A 22,948-nucleotide genomic window follows, 5' to 3' on the forward strand; every position below is an offset into this window, starting at 1 on the left:
AAATATCGCCTCAGAATTTTTTATTTTTACTTATTGCATTAAACTTTTGGTCACCCCTTAAACTTAATCCGAGAATAATCTTTCAATAAAATACAAAAAGTTTTCCTATTCTCCCAAATTACATCTTAAGCTAATGGTCGCCCTAGTTAATTTGCCATTAAACCAGTTGGCTAAGCGCCGTCTAGCTGTAGTGTTGAACGTTGTAGTCAACAAGTCGGCTAAACGACGTATAGCCGTGTGATTGAATGGCGTTGTTCAGTCAAAGGGCTAGCTGTTTGATTGAACGGCTATTTAAACCAGTCGGCTGCGACATACATATTATATAAATTGTCGTCTTGTTGTTACTTTATTAAATAAAAAACTTACGAAGGTTTTAAAGTATTGAAAATCATCAAATATACCTGTCCCCTTCCTTTTCAACTAAGATTTCAACTAAGATTTCAACTAAGATCAGATAATGATTGATTTTTAAAAATATCGAGTATTAGAAGTGATTTCTATATATAATTTAAAATCTCGAAAGTCAAATGTATCAGTTGAAGGTATCAATTATATATTTTTATATGTAATTTCTTTTAAAAGTTAATTTGAATTTAAAACGAAAATTTTAGTCTTCCGGAAGATTCCGCTTTGTGACCGCTCGTTTTTGCAAAAATTCTTCTAATACTAGAAAGTATTCGGCACGATCTGCAAAACAACGTATGTTCTTCATCGATAGGTACGTCTTTTTGTTTTTACTGGCAAACTAACTAGCGACAAGCGCGGAAATGTTGTTGAAGTGCAGGTGCTTCAATTTCTTTGTTCAGGTATGTGACCAAGTTTTACTGTTATTAATCACTTTTCTTTGATTATTGTTATTGTTTACACATTGCAAAACTTGTATAGTATTTGATACCAAAAATGTATTAGTGCTAAATAGAATGGTTAATTTTTAAACAATTTAAAACAACAAGAAGGTAGCATTATGTGACCTCCGTAGGGTGACTTTTTCTACGGTCATTTTTGATATTATCAGGAAAATGCCTTAAATTCCGCGTTCTTTTTTGTTTTTTTTTGTATAATAAACTATATTTCCTATTACATTATAGAAAAAAAGAAAAAACCGACATAAAAATTAAAATGAAATTTTATACCCCGTACACGTTTTTTTGAAATTGCCCACCTATATTAATTATTATTATAATAAGGTCAATCAATAAAATTAGGGTTACCATTTTGACTGATTTTTTAATGTAAAATAAGGGGACAAACGAGTAAACGGGTCACATGGTGGAAAGCAACTTTCGTCGCCCTTGGACACTCGCAAGTCGCAACATCAGAAGAGCTGCAGGTGCGTTGCCGGCCTTTTATGAGGTAATAGGGTAGGGGAGAGTAGGGAAGATAATAGGGTTATTGACTGCTGCCCCACCTTGAGCCCAAGGCTAGCTACGCCCATGGGCCCTGGATATTTTGTTACGTTTCAAATAGTTATTATAGATGACGACAGATGACGGTTTATAAGTAATATAATAAAAGCTAATATTCACGGTTTTAGCTATTAAATGTGTTTAAGACTAAGTGTATAACGGTTTTCAGTATTCAAGTATGATTATTGTAATAAATTTATGCAAAATTATACGCATTTACGTCTGTATTATCTTTCAAAGGTTTGGCCATCTAGTGTCAAGTAGTATAATTAACGCTGAAAGCTGAAATGTTCTAGAACTTATATTATATTTATATTTAAATTAGTTACTTACATTTAAAATTATTTACGGATGAAATTATTTATATTATCAGAACGTCTTCCTGAGTAACTTTGACATTGTAAAACACAATACTTCATCCTTTCCTTGTTAATAACGCGGAAAACACCAATTTATTGGGAGTCTCGTTACGTGTGCACCTGACAAACGCTGAAAGTGTACTGACTTAAGCCCCGACCACAATGATGACGTCAGGACCTAGTTGAAAATCACGGTGCACAGTTGCTTAGGCCAGCTCCTTTGTTTTAGCTCTGGTGTTGGAGTCCATTAGTCCTAATCTGCCTTCTCCGTCTTTTTCTTGTTCTCTTTTGTTACCATGTTCGTTTTACACTCCTGGTAAATGCCATCTATATCAAAGGCAGCCTTCATGTTGTCTTTTGAGAATAGGAACCTGCAATAATTAAAGCAAAAAATGATGTGTGTTGCTATTTAGGCTTTCTCTGCTTTTTATCAACTGTTATATTTTGTGCAGTGAAATGACCACAGTACACTTACTTTTGTAGTTTGCCCGTGCTGTCGGGCATAGGTTTCCTCATCACCTCTTGTCCGTCTTTGAACAGCAAGACGGTAGGTAGCTGCCTGCTCGTAGGACCGTCTTGAATTCTAAACTTGGTAGCTCCATCTGGATATCTAAAGTCAAATAATATAATGACAATTTTAAACTATTTTCAATATGATAGTGCAAAAATTAAAAGTAAAAGTCAAGTTTAGTTACCTTCCAATGTCTAATTTTCCAAATTTTAAATTTTCTAAGCTGTAGCTCGAAGATAACTCAGCAAATATTGGAGCAAAATTGACACAAGCCGGATGCCATGCGGCATACAGACAGACAAACCATGTGGTGTTTTTCTTCTTTAGCTCTTCATCCAGCGTCTGAGGTCCTCTGAAGTATATAATGTTTTCTGGTCCTGAGTAGGAAGGTTCCGGTAGCAACAGAGCCGTGAGGATAACTATGGCTCCATATGGCAGCCCGTACCTAGAAAAAAAAAATTTAATGAGCTCATATTAGCTTCAAGCTTTTCAAAAAAGAAAAATGAATAATACACAACAAAAACCTGGATATCATATCTCATATTTAATCAATTAATATCTTAATATCACAGGCTTTATAGCTTGCACCTGGCCACCTGGCCGCGCTACACCGGAATGGCAGCTGTCACTTTTAGTGTCATGTGATTTTAAACTTTATCTTCATTATTGTAATACATAGTATCGATTGAGAAGTTTACGGCCGTCCGTGGCCGCGATTTCTCAAGCGATACTATGCATTACAATAATGAAGATAAAGTTTAAAATCACATGACACTAAAAGTGCTCGCCTCGCCGCTGCCATCCTGGTGTGGCGCGGACCTGCACCTCTTAGTCAGCTTAACCTTTAACTATGGACGCGCGGTCTCACAGACCGCTCGTACCCTGCAAGAATCGCATCTACCCAACTTCCCCATAAGCTTCACTCTTGCAGCGCTCAGTAGCTTCAGTTTTAGTCGCAAAACGTATTCTGAAGCAAAAAAATCGACGCAGACATCAAGTTTGCATAGTTATTTCGTTTTGAACTTCGAGCGCGGTCTGTGAGACCGCATGTCCATGAATATTATGATTTCCATTGTTTGTGTTTACGGTAGTACGCTATCAATGTTTAAATAAAATGGTTTGAAATAACTTCTAGTTATGTTTTTTAGCGAAATTCTTCGTTGCAATACATAAAAATCTTTGAATCGGTCAAACGAGTGGAATATTGAACTGAAAAAGGAACTGAAAAATTGGTTCTAAGGAACAAATTCGAGTCTGGGAGAGCTAATATTTAGGAAAGAAGGGCACTTCATACCCACTAATGTAGCCCTTTGAGACATATACCAATTGCCAAATGAAAGGGCTTGAAAACTTGAACACTTTATTGTATGACGAAAAATCTCAAATCCGTGGGAGAAAAAAGTTAACGAGGGTAGAAGGTAAGAAAAAATAACAAAAAAACAGCTTGTATTATTGCATCAATTTAATATAGTGTTGCTGGTAAGGAATAATTTCTGGAAAGTATTTTAATCGTATATGGCAAACTTGAGGAAAGTGTTGTATTTTAAAATATTGTTTAATATTTTTAAGAAAAAAAAACCTTAAAAATTAACCTTTCCTGGATTTTACCGTATATTGTTACCTTGTAGACCCGGCAGAGTTTTAGGGGTGAGTCCGCAAGTTGAAAATATTACCATCGTATGTAGGATCTATAAGTATACTAGCATAATTTTTTTCAAAATTTTCAATCACTGTGGTGTGGGAGAAAATCGACTTTGAATTTTAAGGGTAAGTTTTTGGGGTGAGTCCGCAAGTTGAAAATATTACCATCGTATGTAGGATCTATAAGTATACTAGCATAATTTTTTTCAGAATTTTCAATCACTGTGGTGTGGGAGAAAATCGACTTTGAATTTTAAGGGTAAGTTTTAGGGGTGAGTCCGCAAGTTGAAAATATTACCATCGTATGTAGGATCTCTAAGTATACTAGCATAATTTTTATAGAATTTTCAATCACTGTGGTGTGGGAGAAAATCGACTTTGAGTTTTAAGGATAAGTTTTAGGGGTGAGTCCGCAAGTTGAAAATATTACCATCGTATTAAGGATCTTAAAATATACTAGCATGAATTTTTTTAGAATTTTCAATCACTGTGGTATGGGAGAAAATCGACTTTGAATTTTAAGGGTAAGTTTTAGGGATGAGTCCGCAAGTTGAAAATATTAGCATCGTATGTAGGATCTATAAATATACTAGCATGAATTTTTTTAGAATTTTCAATCACTGTGGTGTGGGAGAAAATCGACTTAGAATTTTAAGGGTAATTTTTAGGGGTGAGTCCGCAAGTTGAAAATATTACCATCGTATGTAGGATCTATAAGTATACTAGCATGAATTTTTTTAGAATTTTCAATCACTGTGGTATGGGAGAAAATCGACTTTGAATTTTAAGGGTAAGTTTTAGGGGTGAGTCCGGCCGTTGAAAATATTACCATCGACATTGGCAACTCACCGAGGCGGCCATTTTTAAAAGAAGAAGAAGATATTACCATCGTATGTAGGATCTATAAGTATACTAGCATGAATTTTTTCAGAATTTTCAATCACAGTGTTGTGGGAGAAAATCGACTTTGAATTTTAAGGGTGGATTTTAGGGGTGAATCCGCAAGTTAAAATTATTACCATCGTATTAAGGATCTTAAAATATACTAGCATGAATTTTTTTAGAATTTTCAATCACTGTGGTATGGGAGAAAATCGACTTTGAATTTTAAGGGTAAGTTTTAGGGGTGAGTCCGCAAGTTGAAAATGTTACCATCGTATGTAGGATCTATAAGTATACTAGCATAAATTTTTTCAGAATTTTCAATCACTGTGGTGTGGGAGAAAATCGACTTCGAATTTTAAGGGTAAATTTTAGGGGTGAGTCCGCAAGTTGAAAATATTACCATCGTATGTAGGATCTTTATGTATACAAGCATGAATTTTTTAGAATTTTCAATCACTGTGGTGTGGGAGAAAATCGGCTTTGAATTTTAAGGGTAAGTTTTAGAGGTGAGTCCGCAAGTTGAAAATATTACCATCGTATGTAGGATCTATAAGTATACTAGCATGATTTTTTTTAGAATTTTCAATCACTGTGGTATAGGAGAAAATCGACTTTGAATTTTAAGGGTAAGTTTTAGGGGTGAGTCCGCAAGTTGAAAATATTACCATCGTATGTAGGATCTATAAGTATACTAGCATAATTTTTTTCAAAATTTTCAATCACTGTGGTGTGGGAGAAAATCGACTTTGAATTTTAAGGGTAAGTTTTTGGGGTGAGTCCGCAAGTTGAAAATATTACCATCGTATGTAGGATCTATAAGTATACTAGCATAATTTTTTTCAGAATTTTCAATCACTGTGGTGTGGGAGAAAATCGACTTTGAATTTTAAGGGTAATTGTTTGGGGTGAGTCCGCAAGTTGAAAATATTACCATCGTATGTAGGATCTATAAGTATACTAGCATGAATTTTTTTAGAATTTTCAATCACTGTGGTGTGGGAGAAAATCGACTTTGAATTTTAAGGGTAAGTTTTAGGGGCGAGTCTGCAAGTTGAAAATATTACCATCGTATGTAGGATCTATAAGTATACTTGCATGAATTTTTTTAGAATTTTCAATCACTGTGGGGTGGAAGAAAATCGACTTAGAATTATAAGGGTGGGTTGTAGGGGTGACTATTTTTTGAATTAGAAATAACATTTGCACATTCTAAAAGTGTCCCCTTATCTCACTATGATACATATTATATTTTGATACTCAAGACAATTTGTTTATGTTTTGTAGCTAATTCGTTCACTTGAATGTTCGGAACTTCAGGCACATCCATGTTTGACCTATGTCAAAATTTTTATGTTACATGCTAAGAAGTTTAAATTTCAATTTTTATATTTGGTATGGCTTATCATAATAGATAATTAACGCAAACAGTTTTAAAACTTGTTTCTTATTTAAAAATTTCAGTTTTTCGTCACAGGTGAAAGTGACTTTCATTGCTTTAAATGCTTAATTTTACAATAAAAGTTATAATTTTTGGGTAATAGGCTACTTGACCTATATTCAATTTCATTGAACAAATGCATATTTCTAGTAGAACTTGGCCTACGAAAACGTATTTCACCCTTATCATCAAATAAAAGCTTATGATTGATAAATAAATAAAAGTCGATTTGAAAATTTGATTTTATGAAAATATGATTTGTACTGATGAAAACGCTTTTGCTGTACTTCCGATTTGGATGTGATCAGACTCTTCATTCAGGCTGCGTTCCAGATGACGTTAATTTTGACCAAAACGCTCAAAACGTCCTCTTCTGCCGTTCCCTTTGGCGACCGGGGTCGTTTTGATCGCGGCTATGACGTCACTCATGACGTCATCATTTTCGCTCAAAACGACCCTTGACGAAGATGGGTCAAAGTGGGCGTTCTAGTTTTTTTTTTTAATTTTAACGTAACTATATAGCGAAAGCCATGTTCGGAAAGTTTTCAGGAGAGAGTAGAGACATTAAAACTTTATATTATTGCATTACAAATAATATTTTAATTACTTAAATAAATTAAATAACATGTAATGAAATATTTTGATTGGAAAATAAATTGTTTTAAATGAATGGTCAAATGATTTCTTATAAAATATAATAATTAATACTAATTTTCATCTCTCCTATACCTGTTGACTTACTCGTACTTGACTAAGCATTATGCGGTATTGTTACCTAACGTTTATAAGTATATTGTGACAATATTCAATATTCAAAGTATGTTTTGTTATTAAAATATGATTCAATGTAAAAAATCAAATATAATAAAAGTTTAACTATATTAAAATATGATTACTCAAGTAAAAAAATGTAATACTAAAAACGAAACAAATATAATAGTATTTTATTTGTAAAATAAATGTAACTATAAACAATAAAATTACTTTTATTTACGACTTGAAGAAAAGGATCGTAGACGTAATATCCAAGTTCGGTTCAATGTACCTATGTATAAAAAAAAAATAGTTCTTTTTTTAAACTTTTCTCAAAACGCTCAAAACGATCCATAATCCGTTCCACTTGGGTTTGTATCACTGACGCTCACATGCTAGTGGAACGGGAAAAACTACGGTCTTGAGCGTGAGCGTTTCTAACGTCATCTGGAACGCGGGGTCAGTCATCAGACTCTTAATTTTATATCTTTTTTTTATCGCGCTTGTTATATGTAAGTTTATTTGTACATAAATAATAAGAATAAGCCTAGAAAGATTTGTAAAATATATTTTGTTGAATAATTTAAATAAAAGATCAGTTTTTTATATTATCTCCATTTATTGTAGACGGGAAATGAAATGGCCAAAACTTTTCAACAAAAGTTTTCAACATAACAAATGATTTCTAATTTATTATTTAATTATTTTATAATTTTTGGGCACTTTTAGACTCGTACATTTAGCACATTAAAAAAAATCAATAAAGAAAGTTTAAAAAACATAATGTATGACGTCACACTATGGCAGACAGTGTTGTGGACAGTGTTTTCGGCGCCATTTAAAAGGCATAGTTTTCAATCAAGATTTTTATGGGTTTCTACTGTTTAAAATATTCAAATATTAGTTTTTTGGTGAAAATAAATGATTAAGAAGCGATTAGCATGAAGAAAAAAAAAGGTCAAGTAGCCTATTAACCCATATATTCCCTAAATTAATTGTGTGTTAAGTCATTTAAGCGAAAATATAACAAAAAAATCTTTTAAATATGTACAAAAAGAGATGCAAATATGAGAGGTCTGTCAGACCCCATGTCCAAAAGTATGTTCCAATTTTTACAAGGTTAATGCCCGTTTTCACCAACAACACCTAAAATTTAGGTATCCCTTAAGCCAATATAAGGGGCACCTAACGTCAGTTTTGTTTCAATAATATAGGGGATGAATTGACAACCCCGTAACTCTTAGGTGACGTATATCACTACATAGTATAAGATAAAGTCGCTTTTTCTGTCCACATGTCCCTTTGTTCCCTTTAATTGCGGTTTTCTTTAATAGATTTAGTATATAGTGATTAAAGAGGAAGGCTTGTGATAAATATAAAGATATTTATGGGATTTCGCTATTTTACAAGTAAAATATCAGACGGCCATTCGATAACAGATTCATTGTCAAGGCAACCGTCATCTAACGTCGTCGTCGTTGCCACATACGTCACCTAAGTATTACGGGGTCGTCAATTCATCCCCTAAATTATAAGGGTCACCTAATGGTTTGGCGGATGAATCGCATAATAGGTTGTTTTAATCAAAATATATGTCACCTAAGTTTTACGGGCTTGTCAATTCATCCCCTAAATTATAATGGTTTAGGTGTTACTTAAACTTTGGTGAAAACAAAATTTGCGTTAGAAGGGACACCTAAATTTTAGGTGTCGTTGGTGAAAACGGGCATAAGCCTCTTTCCCCCTTTCTTTATTATTATTAACCCATCAATCCCAGGAGCCGGCTGCCGCATAACAATTGAAAAACGATTGTGTCTGCAATACCCACGATGGAGGTGTTAATAGTATACCTATCCTATTATGCTGTTTGGTGTATGTACTGTTTAATGTGTACCACTATAACTATTAGCACTTTTAGATCGACGAGTTTGTTAATGATACTGACCTTACGTCGGCATATAACCACAAAATGAGGTTGGCCACTTTGGTGTAAACAAACGACGAAGACAGGTAGTTCACCATGGTCACGCTCCCCGTTTTCCTCGTCCGTAGCATCACGACGATTATCAGAAAGAACAGGATTTCCGTTTCCCGACTGTCTAATTCGCAGTCTGAGTCAGGGAATAGGTAATTGCATACTACGCTCGTACGTTTCGAGATTACATACGAAATGCTTAATAGAATGTTAACCCAATAATATGGTTTTATTAACTGCTTTAAATCACTTTTAAAAGCCATTATCACTAATACATCTACCTGTTAATTATTTAATTCAGTATAAATTAAATAACTACAATTTTATGTTCTTACTTTGAGCCTTGAGCACAGATTACTAGTATTTGGTCCACAGATTCAGTGTTGCCAGTGCTGTATGTTCCAAAGTTACATAATGTCATGCAAAAAGTAACATTTTGAGGGGAAAAGTAACATTTCGTATTATTTAATATTTTAAATGACAGGGGGGGGGGGGGGGTGGATCTTTCTCCAGGCTGTATCGCAAGAACCGCTAAAGCTAGACTTTCACAGATTATGTATTTCTGCTCCCATACAACAAACTTGATTTTTTGGCATTTTGTACTGGATATCAATAATGGTAACAGGTAGGCACTTGAAATTTCCACGAAATCCTTTATTAAATATGTTTATACTTTATTAATAAATAAAAAAAATATTCAAATGAAAATATAATAAAATAAACTCTTATATACAAAAAAAACACAATTTTTGGCCTATTTTTGCTCTACGGAACGGAAACGGTACGGAACCCTTAATGAGCGAGTCAGACTCACACTTGGCCGATTATATTTCATTTTTACGAAGGCATTTTATTTTGTTTAGCTCCAAGTCTACCAACATGTTACATGACGGTCATTAAGCAAAACTTTAAACTAAGGTGCGATAAGGCTTTAATTATATGAACGTGGGCGGTGCGCTGCTGATAAAGGAGAACTGTCAAAAATGGCGTTTTTGTATGATGGCAGTGGTAGTTCCTTTTTTCGCCACGTTCATTTAAAGCCTTGTCAGCTGTAACGACAAAACTCAATAAAACTTAGTGCGTTTCGTTTTCGCATTTTTGGTTTCAAACATCTTTTTTTTTTTCAGTTACCAAAAGTAACGTAAAAGTAACATCTGTAGTCATGTCACATGAATGTAACATGCAAGGGTCAAAAGTAACGTAAAATGTTACAAAAGTAACATTCTGGCAACGCTGCACAGATTACTAGTATATATATTTGATTTGGCCTTGAGCAAATTTGACAAATTGACCAAAGAGAATATAATCACTATGAAATTGACATCAGTATATATTAAGTCTATGATTATAACCATAAACGACAGTATATATTAAGTCTATGAATAAAGCCACAAACGTTATATTGACATTGACATTTGAATTTTTGACAGAATGCGTTCTTAACCTTTTATCAGGATACAGGGCTGATGGGATTTGACCAATGACCTTTGACCACTGTTGAAGTTTGGAAACACACCTGACACCATTTGGCAGTTGCTTGATTGATTTTTCATAGAGGACAGAGTCAAAAAGCAAAGAACACGTCGAGCTCACTGCTCACCGGACAAAGGTACCGTTTTGTAAAACCAGAGGGTAGTTAAAAAATCTTTATAATTTTAATCAGGTTGTGTTAGGAATCTTTTAAATCTAAAAGTAAGGTTAATTTCTAGCCAGATTCATTAATTGTAATAAGTAAATCACCGTGGCCGTCCGCCGTCTGCAGCTGTGAGTTGCGCCGCCTGCGTCATCACAGAAGTTATTCCTAGCAGGTTATTATAAATAATTAATAGTAGTTACTAGCGATGTATAATACCCGAGTTATAATAGGTATTCCACATCCCAGTTTTTATTTCAGTAATAATATTTCAGAAATCTTATTTTCTATAGAATCACGCACGTCTATATTCGGGTATATTAGTAGGTATGCCGTACCTACGAGTTACCGACTAATGGTTGAGAGAATACGAGTTACAAGTTTACGACGAATAGTTCGTGAGAGTAGACTGCAGTAACTGTGTGTAGTTAAAGTATTAATATTGTTCTCATCTCTGGGCAGGGGCGATAAAATACCAACTGCTCCCTCTGGATCGTATCCAACGAAGGGCTGCTCGAATTGTTGACTGCCATAGGGTTTCAAACAGCTTGGACCCCCTGGAATTACGCCGAGATGTAGCTTCACTCTACATCCTCTATCGGTTGTATCACGGGGAGTGCTCTGAGGAATTGCTCGGAATCATACCACCTGCAACTTTTCGCTATCGTCCCACGCGAAAAACATTCACCTTGATGAGTGGCAGTCTTCCACAGCGCGTTTTTCGCGTAACTTTCTGCCGCGCACTGTAAAACTCTGGAATGAACTGTCACCAGCAGTATTTCCGGACCGATACGACCTGCAAACCTTCAAGAAAAGAGCGTATTCCCTCTTAAAAGGCCGGCAACGCACCTGCAGCTCTTCTGATGTTGCGAGTGTCCATGGGCGACGGTAGTTGCTAATCATCAGGTGACCCGTTTGCTCGTTTGCCCCCTTATTTAATAATAATAAAAAAAAACTATAATAGGTACGCAGAGACCGTAGTAGATATGTTACACCCGGGACATTTCTAATAGTCTTTTATATTATTTACAGGTGGGTCATCATTGCAGAGTGCCGCAGCTGTTCTGACGCTTGTACCACCACTACAATCGACTGAAATAATGGCTTCGATGATAGAGCAATTTTTCTTCTTTGTCGTGGAAAAACATCCATGGATATTGATACAATTCAATGAAACACATCGACCGAGCTTCCCAGACCCAGCTTCTTCTCGAGAAAGACCGAACGCCAGACAAGAATCGCAAATGAAAAAGGAGGGAAATATATCTTTTAGTGCACTCGAGAGCACGCTAGTCATAGAACCTATGGACCTGGAAACGGATATCATGGACGTTTTGGGACCGCAACAGAACGAATTTTATTTTGGAAATACGAGAACTGGAAAGGAACAGACGGATCAAAAATATAATAATAATTGGTCTAGTGGCTCTGTTCAGAATGTTCAGAATACAAACGTATTCGGCGGCAGCTCGCTCAGCGGCACCAGCACTGGGGCCACACAATATCATGGAAGGAGTGGGCACGGAGAATTTTTTCCAAAATCGCAATGTATCGAATGGGGACGTCATTTTAAAACTAGCAACGAGGAGCAAAACGGACACGACGAACCGAACCACATTCGGGAGTTGGTCGATTTTAAACCTTCATGTGTAGATCAATTAGAATACAAACGAAAACTACGGAGCAGACGAAGAAATAGAATTGAACGTAGAAACCGTAGAATAGCTCGATACATAGATTTTGTAGTAAATAAGTATTCTTCGGCTAGACGAAACAGATGGGTAAATTTTAACTCTGCGAACAATGAAGTCGCGCCATGCGCAACGCCGTGTGGCCATTCTACGCCCAAATGCTCTATCCTGTGACGTCATGGACTAACTTAACGTTTTAATCTTGATTTCCTAAAAAAATATTAATGAAGCTGCAAACATCGCCAGATTTAGCTACTCCCCAATAGATGGCGCTACTGACTCAATAGCTCACTGATGAGTTTGCTTAACCTTTTTTTGTTATTATTTTTATAAATTACACTACGAAAGACTAAGAATAATAAAAACTAAAATTACACAATATAATTTTATAACATAACACAAGTATGCACTATTCCGTATACTGTATAGTCAGCAGGAAAGGCTTAATAAACGCGAGTCGCGACTGACACTGAAGTCTAGGAAATTAATGAAGACCGTGTCTGATGAATCAGGGTGAGTTGAAGCGATGATAACGTCATTTAGCATTGTATCAATGCTTAGGCGCGTATCAGCTTTGGCTCTCCGCAAGTAAGCTGTATCAGAGAGCAACATAATGAATTATACAGCTCTTTGATAAAACTAATAACTTTGTAAGCAGTCACCGATTGCATGGTGTACTATTTTCGACCTAATTACTATAACAATCGGGTTTGCAAATAGTACATTGTCGACGACTCCTGCCACTCTCATTCCCAGGGTCTTCATTACTTCCAAGAAAACAAGAAGATATTGTAATTTCGAAAAAAATCTTATTTATCTAAAAATAATCATATTGCATAATTATTATACATATATACAGCCGAATAGATAAGTAATATTGATTATTTGTTACTGTATATGGAGTTTTTAGACTTTAAAAACTCATTTTTATTTTTGTTGATTGTTTATTTGACTTTAACCGCGATCTGGTGAATCGGTTGATTTAAATAGTTCGATAGAATTGTTAAAAATGTGTTTATTTAACTACGGTATATTAAAACGACTACTTTAAAATATGCATTTTATTTTTTTAAATATTTTATTTGTATGTGTGATGTGTAGTCCATAATATTTTATCATTTATGACACACAGGTTCACAGGCACACACATCCTGATTTACAAAAGTCGACACGACTACCTCACGATTAACTTACAGTTCGACAAGGCTTTAATTGAATGTGTCAATGTCAGTCAATGTGCGCTGCTGGTAAAGGAGAACTGTCAAAAATGACGTTTTTGTATGATAAAAGCGTTAGTTCCTTTTCTCGCCACGTTCATAAACAGCCTTGTCGAACTCTATGAGAAAGTGGCGCTACACAATAAAGTTAATATAGTAATATACCTAGCGGAATAGAGCAACAATCTCGAGCTGTCAAACGAAACCAAAATTGGTTTTAATCTGTGTGAAAAACATGTGTACGTATACACTTACACAAGCATGATCGAACATGAATTCTATGAGATTAAATTGTCAACGTACGGCACGTGCCGACTGGACGTCAAAAAAAGAGTGCTGCTGTCATGTATCACACGTCTCTTTTTACCACGCAGTGTTACTGATAGTGACATCTTTCTTGCTCAGGCCTTTGTTTCTCTATTCCGCTAGGTATATTAACTTTATGCGCTACACAGACCCAATTTTAACATGTGTGCTACTAACATAAATACAAGTGTACCGAGCTAAAACTTCACAAGTTAATTTTTAGGGAGTGCCTCCGCTGCCGGCGCCGTTTTCCGAAGTCACGCGATGTTTGTCGAATAGGCTGCCGGCGCATATTCAGCAAACATCGCTTGTCAAATGATAGAATAATTATCAAAAATATCAGTATTGAGCTAAAGCACTAGGTATGAAAAGTACAAATAGGCACATAATAAGGTCATAATGTGACGATGCATATTTTAATGGTAGTGATGATAAATGTGATCTGCATAATAGCAGCCTCAACCTTTGCTAATTTAAACAACGCTGAAACTCTAACATTTATAAGGAGTCCGAAGTGTGCCTCTGGAATGAACTGTCACCAGCAGTATTTCCGGACCGATACGACCTGCAAACCTTCAATAAAAGAGCGTATTCCCTCTTAAAAGGCCGGCAACGCACCTGCAGCTCTTCTGATGTTGCGAGTGTCCATGGGCGACGGTAGTTGCTTACCATCAGGTGACCCGTTTGCTCGTTTGCCCCCTTATTTAATAAAAAAAAAGTTCTGTTCAGTACCTTCCGAAGTATACCACGGGGTATACTGTGGTGCAAAATCTTACTTTTTGTAGTAGATGAAAATGCCTCACAAAAAAATATATCCACAGCCGTCAGCCGAACATATAACCTCCACCTTTGGAAGTCGAATATTATTTAAGATTATAATACTTCATTATTTATATTTTAAAATTTGTTTACCGGCACTGGAACCTAGCGTTTTACGCATTTTCACTGGTTCCCATTTCTAGTGCCAGCACCGGCAGCCGTTGTTTTATATCTCGGCTGCCGATGCCGGCAGTATACTTACCGCCGGTTCCCATTACTGATACTTTTGGTAGCCGGCGCCGGCAGCGGAATCACTCCCTAATTTTTACCTTGTGCACTCGTGAACTAGAGATAGGGACAAAATGGCGTCATACAATAAACCTACAGGCAGGGTCATTTTAATAGGTAACATTTGACAGTTCATCAAAATTCAACGACGTGTATGTCTGGTCTCTGACGTTACCTTGTACACTTACACTTGAATTTTAAGTTTGTAGCACACAATATGTTAAAAATGGGTCTGTGTAGCGCCACTTTCTCATAAGTTAACCGTGAGCCATCCGGGCTTCCATTGTATGACATCCCAACTTATCTATTTATCACATCTTCAAAATAAATTTAAACTTAAAACATGTTTATAAATTATTAATTAATATCATTAGGATGAAACTTAAAACCATTAATATTGTTCCAAGTTCGAATAACGACTCATAATATTTTCATTCAGGACACAACTACTTTCATATTATACATTATACTTATATTTTAAACATGGTAAAAAATAATTTAATTTGGGGCTTGTTAATCTTCATTGTCAGAAAAATGTTTAGGCACCAACTTATTTCACAAACTCAACATTGTACAAGTTTAGCTCTTTGAGCTTGTTGGTCTGGGCGGGATCCGCGCCGTGGGCTTTCTCGACGTGCTTCCTGAGCTCGTGCGTGCGCACGAAGGTGGCGGGGCAGTCGTGGCAGGGGAGGCGCGCGCCGCGGTTGTGGCGGCGCTTGGCGTGCTCGGAGCGCCGCGACGACGAGATGAACCGCTCGCCGCAGTCGGCGCACTCGTAGGGCCGCTCGCCGGTGTGGCGGCGCCGGTGGTACACGGCCGCCATCTTGGATACGAGCTTGGCGCCGCAGATGTCGCACTCGAAGTTCCGCACGCGCGTGTGCACCACCGAGTGCTCGGCGAGCCGCGCCGGAGTGTAGAACCGCTTGCTGCACCATTGGCACTGGTGCGGCCGCACGTCCATGTGGATCCAGAGGATGTGGTTCTTCAGCTGGTGGCGGGAGCGGTAGGTCTTGCCGCAGTAGTCGCAGGTGAAGGTGGCCGGGTCACGCACGTTGCAGCGACGGTTGCGGGGGATCGTCCGCGGGTCGGGCTTGGCGTCAGGCTCGCAGCGAGCTCGGTGCTCGCGGTAGCAGCTGCGGTTCGCGAACTGTGCCCCGCAGGCGCGGCAGGTCCGCACCGCGTGCATCTGCGCGTGCACCTCGAAGGAGGCCTTCCGCTGGAAGGTGCGGCCGCAGTCGGGGCACGTCAGAGCGCCAGGGCCGTGGTCCCGCCGCCTATGGGTCGCCAGCTCGGCCTCGGTGTGGAACAACATCGGACAGTCGCCGCACAGAAACGCATCGGTCTCGTGCAGGACGGCGAGGTGGTCCCTCATCTCCCGCCCCCGCAGCGTCATGGCCCCGCACAGCGCGCACGCCTCCTTCTGGCCGCTGTTACGAAGGTGAACGCCGAGGTAGTAGGGGCTGGGGAAGGTCTTCCCGCAGTCAACGCACAGGCTGGTCGGGCCGTTCCTCCGCTGCCGCTGCTTCCTCTCCGCCTCCCTGCCGCCGCCTCTCGCGAGGTTGTCGACGAACGCCCTCGAATCCCCTTCGAAATTAATAATCGACTGAAGAGATAAGTTATCCTTCAGCAGGGCGTAGATCGCTCTCGTGGGGGAGGCGTCGGGCAGCGCGAGGAGGGATTCGATGCAGTTCTCCCAGGCGCGCTGAGATCTTCTGACGAGGGATCTGAAGCGGTAGGCGCCGGTGGCGAGCTCCGTGCAGGTCGCGCACACTCCGCCGTGGTGCGAGGGCGTATCGTCCACCTTGAACAATAGTGATAAAAATATTGTTATTTTATACGAGTTAAAAGTATCAGAGACCATTTACAATAATTATTAGATTAGCCATACTAAAATTGTCTTACATATTTTTTTACGCGGGTAATCAAGGGGAGTGACATTTTTTGTAGTGTTTTTTCAACTCGAAGGGCCTAAGAAAAGTAGCACCACATTGGGTGCACTTGTGGGCCATCTCCTTCGAGGTCCAATGCCTTCTCTTGACGTGGTCCGACCTCCGGGAGGCGGACAGGAACCGCTCGCCGCACTCCCGGCACTCGTACGGCTTCTCCCCCGAGTGTATCCGCTGGTGCATCTTGAATCCGAGCGCGGTTCCCACGGTGGCGCCGCAGTGGCAGCTGTATATTTTCCTCTCCTCGTGGACGGCCTCGTGCGTCTTGTGGTGGGCGAGCGTGGCGGAGCGCTTGCCGCACACCTGGCACACGTACGACGGCACGACCGAGTGCTTCAACACCATGTGCATCTTCAGGGACGGCTTCCGGGAGTAAACGGCCCCGCAGTCGTGACACTCGTACGTCTTCGGCGAGACTTTTTGCTCGCATTCGAGCTGATGAAACAGGAAGCACTTCCGATTCTCGAAAGTTTTATCGCACGACGCGCACCCGAACAGCGTGTGGGCGTACTCGTGAGCCCGCAGCGACCTCTCGCATCTGAAGCCCTGCCCGCAGACTTTGCACTGGCAATCTTCGAGCAGATGAAACTCCGCCGTGTGCCGGCTCAGCTGCGCCGGCTCGTCGAACAGTCTGTGGCACCTGGCGCACTCGTACACGCGCACGTCGTGGACTCCCCGCAGGTGGTCCGCGAGCCCGTCGCGGGGCACGATCCTGGCGCAGCGGTAGCACGCCCTCCTCGTCGATCCCCTCAAATGTTTGTCCAGGTGACCGGTCGCGTCGAACTTCTTGCCGCAGTCGGGACACTCGAGTCCCGGACACTTTATTCCGTTCGATTTTCTTATTTTGTTGTGACACTCCTCCGAGCTAGATTTTTCCTCTGCTACTTCCATATTCGATTCCTCCAAAAACCGTTCGTCGAGGTAAAGGTAAATTTTCTTTTGATCGGGCACGACACTCGCGTTAGTCAGTTTATATAGGATGGTCCTCCAGGTGGAGTGCGAGGTGAGGCAGAGGTTTCGGAAGTGGTAGGCGGAAGCGGCGGCGGCGGCGCACGCGACGCACAGCACCGCGGGGAGCTCTCTGTCCCACTCCATCTGAAACCGCGAGGGGACTGATCAGTCTTCTTGTCTTCGCATCCTTCTGTCGAACTGGGCGAAAATTGTACGTTGTTGTAATGTTGTGTGTGCAACATCTAGGAGAAGAAAAACTCATACTAATAATAAAAGTGGAATATATAAATGGAGTTATCGGAAAGCATGAACAATAACTTAATTGTGGCAAAGTATATGATTCCGGAGTGATAAAAAGTCAACAAAAACTCATCTATGTATAAATAAAGTTATATTTTTAGTGAGTAATATATTATGTGATCACAATTAACTTTTTGTCCAAGCATCTATAATGCTATAATACATCCTGTTATGCAATATTGTCATGTGCCCAAAATAGCCGTGATGACCAAAACTTATACCCATTTGAATATTATGTAATGCATAGCCTAATGCATTTATCAACACTTTTTATACAGTTACAGTGTTGATGTTATTAGGTGTATAGCTTTGTTCTGTCCTGTCTAGTCCTGTCTAGTATGTTACACAAGTAGATTGACAGTCAAGGATAAAACATATTATGGTACAACCATTGCACATTGTACTCTGTAAATACAGTGTTGATATTCTTATAACTTATTAGCATGGAACTCAGTATTATTATGATTGATATTATATTAAACAAAAGAAACTAAAAGGATTTCCTTTAACTACTGCTTTTATTCCAAATATTAAGTAGCTGGTGTTTTCTTCTGATGTGGTGCAACAGTCCACGCCGAGATTCAAACTTCTCCTGGCATTCGCCACAGTTGAACAGTTTTTTGGGAGCTGATGTATTCTTGTGCACATTTTGCAAATGTTTCTGCAGTCTGTATGGCAATCGAAATCTAGCAGGGCACAGTATACAGGCATGATTCAAAAGTATCCGCTTTGGGTTGTGTTTCTGTCGCACATGCTCCGACCGGCGGGAAGACGCCGAGAAGCTTTCTCCACAATGTTTGCAGGTGTAGGGCTTCTCCCCGGTGTGAAGTCTCCTGTGCTGAACATAGCCCAACTTAGTTTTTAGGACAATGCCGCAGTCATCGCAGGTGTATGTCTGAACAGATAGGTGTCTCTTGACATGCTCCGTCATGTGGGCAGCGGCCAGTAGTTTGCCACAATATGAGCAGGGCCGATGGGTGTTTTTTAAATGTACGATCTGTATGTGTGCAGACACAAATTTCTTGCCAGCAAAACTTTTTCCACAGTAATCACATATACAACTGCCATTGCTTCTTGTTCTTTTTTTGCTTGCAATATTATTCACAGTTACAGGATTATTCACAGCTACATTATAACTTATATTTGCTTCAGTTGTTACAGTTTTGTTTAGCTTGTGACAAATTTCAACATGATACCGAAGACAAGGTTCATTTATGAATTCTGTACTACAGTTTGAACACTTTTTTTGTTGATGAATTGAACAATGAATGTGCGATGTTCCCTTAAATTCACATTGACAACTTTCCAAGCCATGTCTGTTCACTGAATGTGCATGTTTGCTGTGCTCTTTGAATTGCTTTTCAGACAGTAACAGTGAAGGACATTTTTTGCAATCAAAGATTATGCTATTATGGGTACCAGCTGTATGTAGCACCAAGTCACCCCTTAACATAAGATCACCACAAATATAGCATGCTTGGATTTTGTGAGATTCCTTTAAATGATAGAACAGCATAAACGGGTGTAAGAATTCCTTGTGACACTCTGTACATTTAAATGTTCTCGGTGCTATACTTTTATCACATGCTGAACGAATTTGGAATATATTATTGGGCCTTTTACTTCTGTCGATTAGTATCACATCCTTATTATACACAATCGCAGCTGCTATGTTTTTATTTGATGGCACACTATTTAGTGTCTCAATCGTAGCCTTCCACTGCCTGGCGGCTCTTTGACAGGACAGACGAAAGTTTGCAGCACTGAGTGCAGTCCGGGTACACGACGAACACAGGCCAGCTGGCAGAGTGTCATCTGACTCCACCTGCAACCACCATGCTCATACCGTCAAAGCAATATTTACATTCCAGTAATACTCGCAGTTCATCTACACAGTTTGGCACATAGTCTTTGATTGACGAAACTTAGTACAGCATTTTACTTCTAGTACATCTAGTACATAAAGTACATTCTAGTATCTTTTTTTGGTGAAGACTATCTTATATCTTTAAACGAGCAATTCTTGTATATATATATATATATATATATACAAGAATTGCTCTTTTAAAGATATAAGATAGAGCAATTCTTGTATATATATACAAGAATTGCTCGTTTAAAGACATAAGATAGTCTTCACCAAAAAAAGATACTAGTAAAAAAGATAAAAGAAGATATTAAGGTGATTAGACTATACTAGTCTAATCACCTTAATATCTTCAATATATATTCAATATTCATAGTTGGTGGTATATACCAGTGGCGCCCTCTTGAGCATTTTGTATATTTTAATATTATTTTAGTTCACACAGAAAATAATAGGTATATATATATATATATTTACTTAATTGGAATCTCGGAATCGGCTCCAACGATTTTCATGATATTTGGTATATATCTTATATTCTTTATTAAACGAGCAATTCTTGTATATATATATATATATATATATATATATATATATATATATATATATATATATATATATATATATATATATATATATATATATATATATATATATATATTTATAATATATATAGGGGGTCTCGGGGCGATAAATCGATCTAGTTAGGAATCATTTTTAGAAAATGTCATTTTCTTCTAATACAGTACCGAGCAAAGCTCGGTCAAATAGCTAGTGATAATTATTGTAAACATAGAAACAATAGGTAATAATAATTACTACGTTTACAATAATAATTATTCTAAACATGAAAAATAGACCGACAAATGAACCAAATACATCCGTCAACAGACAACACGCCGCGCGCCGTTCCGTTTATCGTAAACGGCGTAAGTTACCCGTGGACGGTGGAACATAGCGTGGAACGATTTAAACTTACCTCTATTCCAGTGACGATTTCCAAAACTTCCGATAAAGTTACTGCTTTTTCTCCGTCCATCATAACTGTATCTTCCAAAAGAACCAGACCATCTTTAGTATCTCGCATACAAATTCTGCATTTTGTTCTCCCATCGCCGCAGATTATGTGAGTTATTATAGCTCTAACGTCTATCTGTTGGGTCATTGTAACTTGATTTGATTTGTCTCTAAAATCTGCAGTGATTATTTTTCAAGTTTAAAATAGTGTAATGTGTTGTAATTTTATATTTTTAAGCAAAATTCTTAAAATTTTGCTTTTTATTTTTATTCTTCTTCTTCTTTTAAAAATGGCCGCCTCGGTGAGTTGCCAATGTCAGAGTGGCTTAAAGGCAACTTAAAGGACTTTGCTCTATGTTTTTATTCCTCTATTGCTCCATTGCAATTTGCCAATTTTCAGTCTCAGTTCTTCTTTTCCTTCTTGCTACAATCCTATACGCAAAGAGAATGTCACAGATGGTCACAGATTACTAAATACTAGTATATATTTAGTAATCTGTGACCTCTGTGGCTCAGTGGTGAGCGCGTCGGTAGCTCAAGCCGGGGGTCGCGGCTTCGAATCCCGCCGACGGAACAAAAAAGTTTTCAATGTTCCCGGGTCTGGATGTGTATTAAAATATGTGTATGATATAATAAAAATCTTAAATATATGTATAGTATAAAAGTATTAAATATATTTCCGTTGTCTGGTACCTGTAACACAAGTCCTTTAGGTACTTAACACGGGGCCAGACTGACGTGGTGTGAAGCGTCCATAGATATTATTATATTATTATTATTATTATTATTATATTTGGAGAATGTCATAAACTACGTAACAAGAGGTCGGACTTAGAAGAAAAAAAAATTAACATTTATTATTTTTTTAAATTGAAACTAAAGTTAAAATTTTTAAGTGCAAAACCTTCCACTCTAAACATACCAAATTAAAAAAAAAAGAAATGAGCTCAAATAAATGTTTTATTTCAATAAAAATTATTGTACATAGCTAAATAAACACAAAACAATAAAACAGATTTAATCCACAAGGTTTAGGCAACAAATCCGCCCGCTGCGTACGCTCCGATTCCGATCCAGTGGACGCGCATCTTTATACATACACACATAAGTATTATTACTTTGTTTTGTTACACCCTGTACATACGACAGCTGAAATCTATCGCGTGGGCTCAGGCCAGCTGTATACCACCTCACTTGATCAGAGGATTTTCCCTTAGTGGCCGTACCTCTTATAATCCCATACCTTCCTTCTCCTCCTCCATAAATCTCCATAACAACCATTGCCTGCAGTCTGCCGACTAAAATGTTGCAAACTAGTACAGGGACCTAAAAATCTGAAATTAATGAAAAGTTTTTCATTTACTACATTTCCATACATAAATTATTATAGTTAATAACCCGTGTAATTAATTACTACAATAAATCAATAGACACATTTCAACACTTTCGAAATTAACTGCATACATACTGATATATTATAATATTTTCCATGAAATAATAATCTATCTTTTTCATATTATTATAGTTGTAAATTATTATACAAATATTCAAATAATCACTATGACATACTTTGTATTAGAACACGGTATGACATAGTTATGTTTTGCTTCAATTAATCAATTTACGGTTATATTTACATTTTACAATGGCTTCAGCACCTTTCGTTTTTCATTTAATCCACTAATTTACAATTTTTGAAAGAGTTGCTACAAAATAATTTTCACTAACTGAAAATCGAACTTTGAATTTAGTTTACAAACCAAATTTAGACTATGGATTTCCCCAAAGCATAAACCTATAATATATTAAGTGTATGCCCTTTGGGGCATACACTTAATAACGCCTGATTCCATTAACTATCGAACTTTGAGTTAAAACTTCTTCTTTAAATTTGGAACCCAATTTTTTTTTGTTCGGAAGTTTCACTCACCACGTATCATTGCGGCTCTTCACGATGGGCCAGCGTAGTGGGCCATCACGATGGCCCAGCGTGGGGAGGACGTAG

The 22,948-nt window shown here is 38.0% G+C and overlaps 2 protein-coding genes and 1 long non-coding RNA gene across 3 annotated transcripts; 1 reads left to right on the plus strand and 2 right to left on the minus strand.

Moving 5' to 3' along the window:
- Positions 1 to 1,937: 1,937 nt before the first annotated feature.
- LOC121725446 (thioredoxin-related transmembrane protein 2 homolog) lies at positions 1,938 to 21,826 on the minus strand. The gene is made up of 6 exons (XM_042112437.1): positions 21,821 to 21,826; positions 15,109 to 15,111; positions 8,939 to 9,245; positions 2,461 to 2,721; positions 2,241 to 2,375; positions 1,938 to 2,136 (listed from the first exon to the last, which is right to left on the minus strand). The coding sequence occupies exons 3-6, from the start codon at positions 9,229 to 9,231 to the stop codon at positions 2,019 to 2,021; spliced, it is 807 nt and encodes a 268-aa protein (XP_041968371.1). The 5' UTR covers positions 9,232 to 9,245; positions 15,109 to 15,111; positions 21,821 to 21,826; the 3' UTR covers positions 1,938 to 2,018.
- LOC121725449 lies at positions 10,534 to 13,295 on the plus strand. Its single transcript, XR_006035391.1, has 3 exons — positions 10,534 to 10,600; positions 10,678 to 10,776; positions 11,634 to 13,295. It is a non-coding gene; the product is annotated as an uncharacterized LOC121725449 (long non-coding RNA).
- Positions 15,323 to 21,210, minus strand: LOC121725510 (zinc finger protein 594-like). Its single transcript, XM_042112513.1, has 4 exons — positions 20,906 to 21,210; positions 18,568 to 19,884; positions 16,811 to 17,903; positions 15,323 to 16,638 (listed from the first exon to the last, which is right to left on the minus strand). Exons 1-4 carry the CDS (start codon positions 21,089 to 21,091, stop codon positions 15,413 to 15,415), a joined length of 3,822 nt encoding a protein of 1,273 aa, XP_041968447.1. The 5' UTR covers positions 21,092 to 21,210; the 3' UTR covers positions 15,323 to 15,412.
- Positions 21,827 to 22,948: the final 1,122 nt, after the last annotated feature.

This window comes from Aricia agestis, chromosome 3 (assembly GCF_905147365.1).
Source record: "Aricia agestis chromosome 3, ilAriAges1.1, whole genome shotgun sequence".
Taxonomy (NCBI): domain Eukaryota; kingdom Metazoa; phylum Arthropoda; class Insecta; order Lepidoptera; family Lycaenidae; genus Aricia; species Aricia agestis.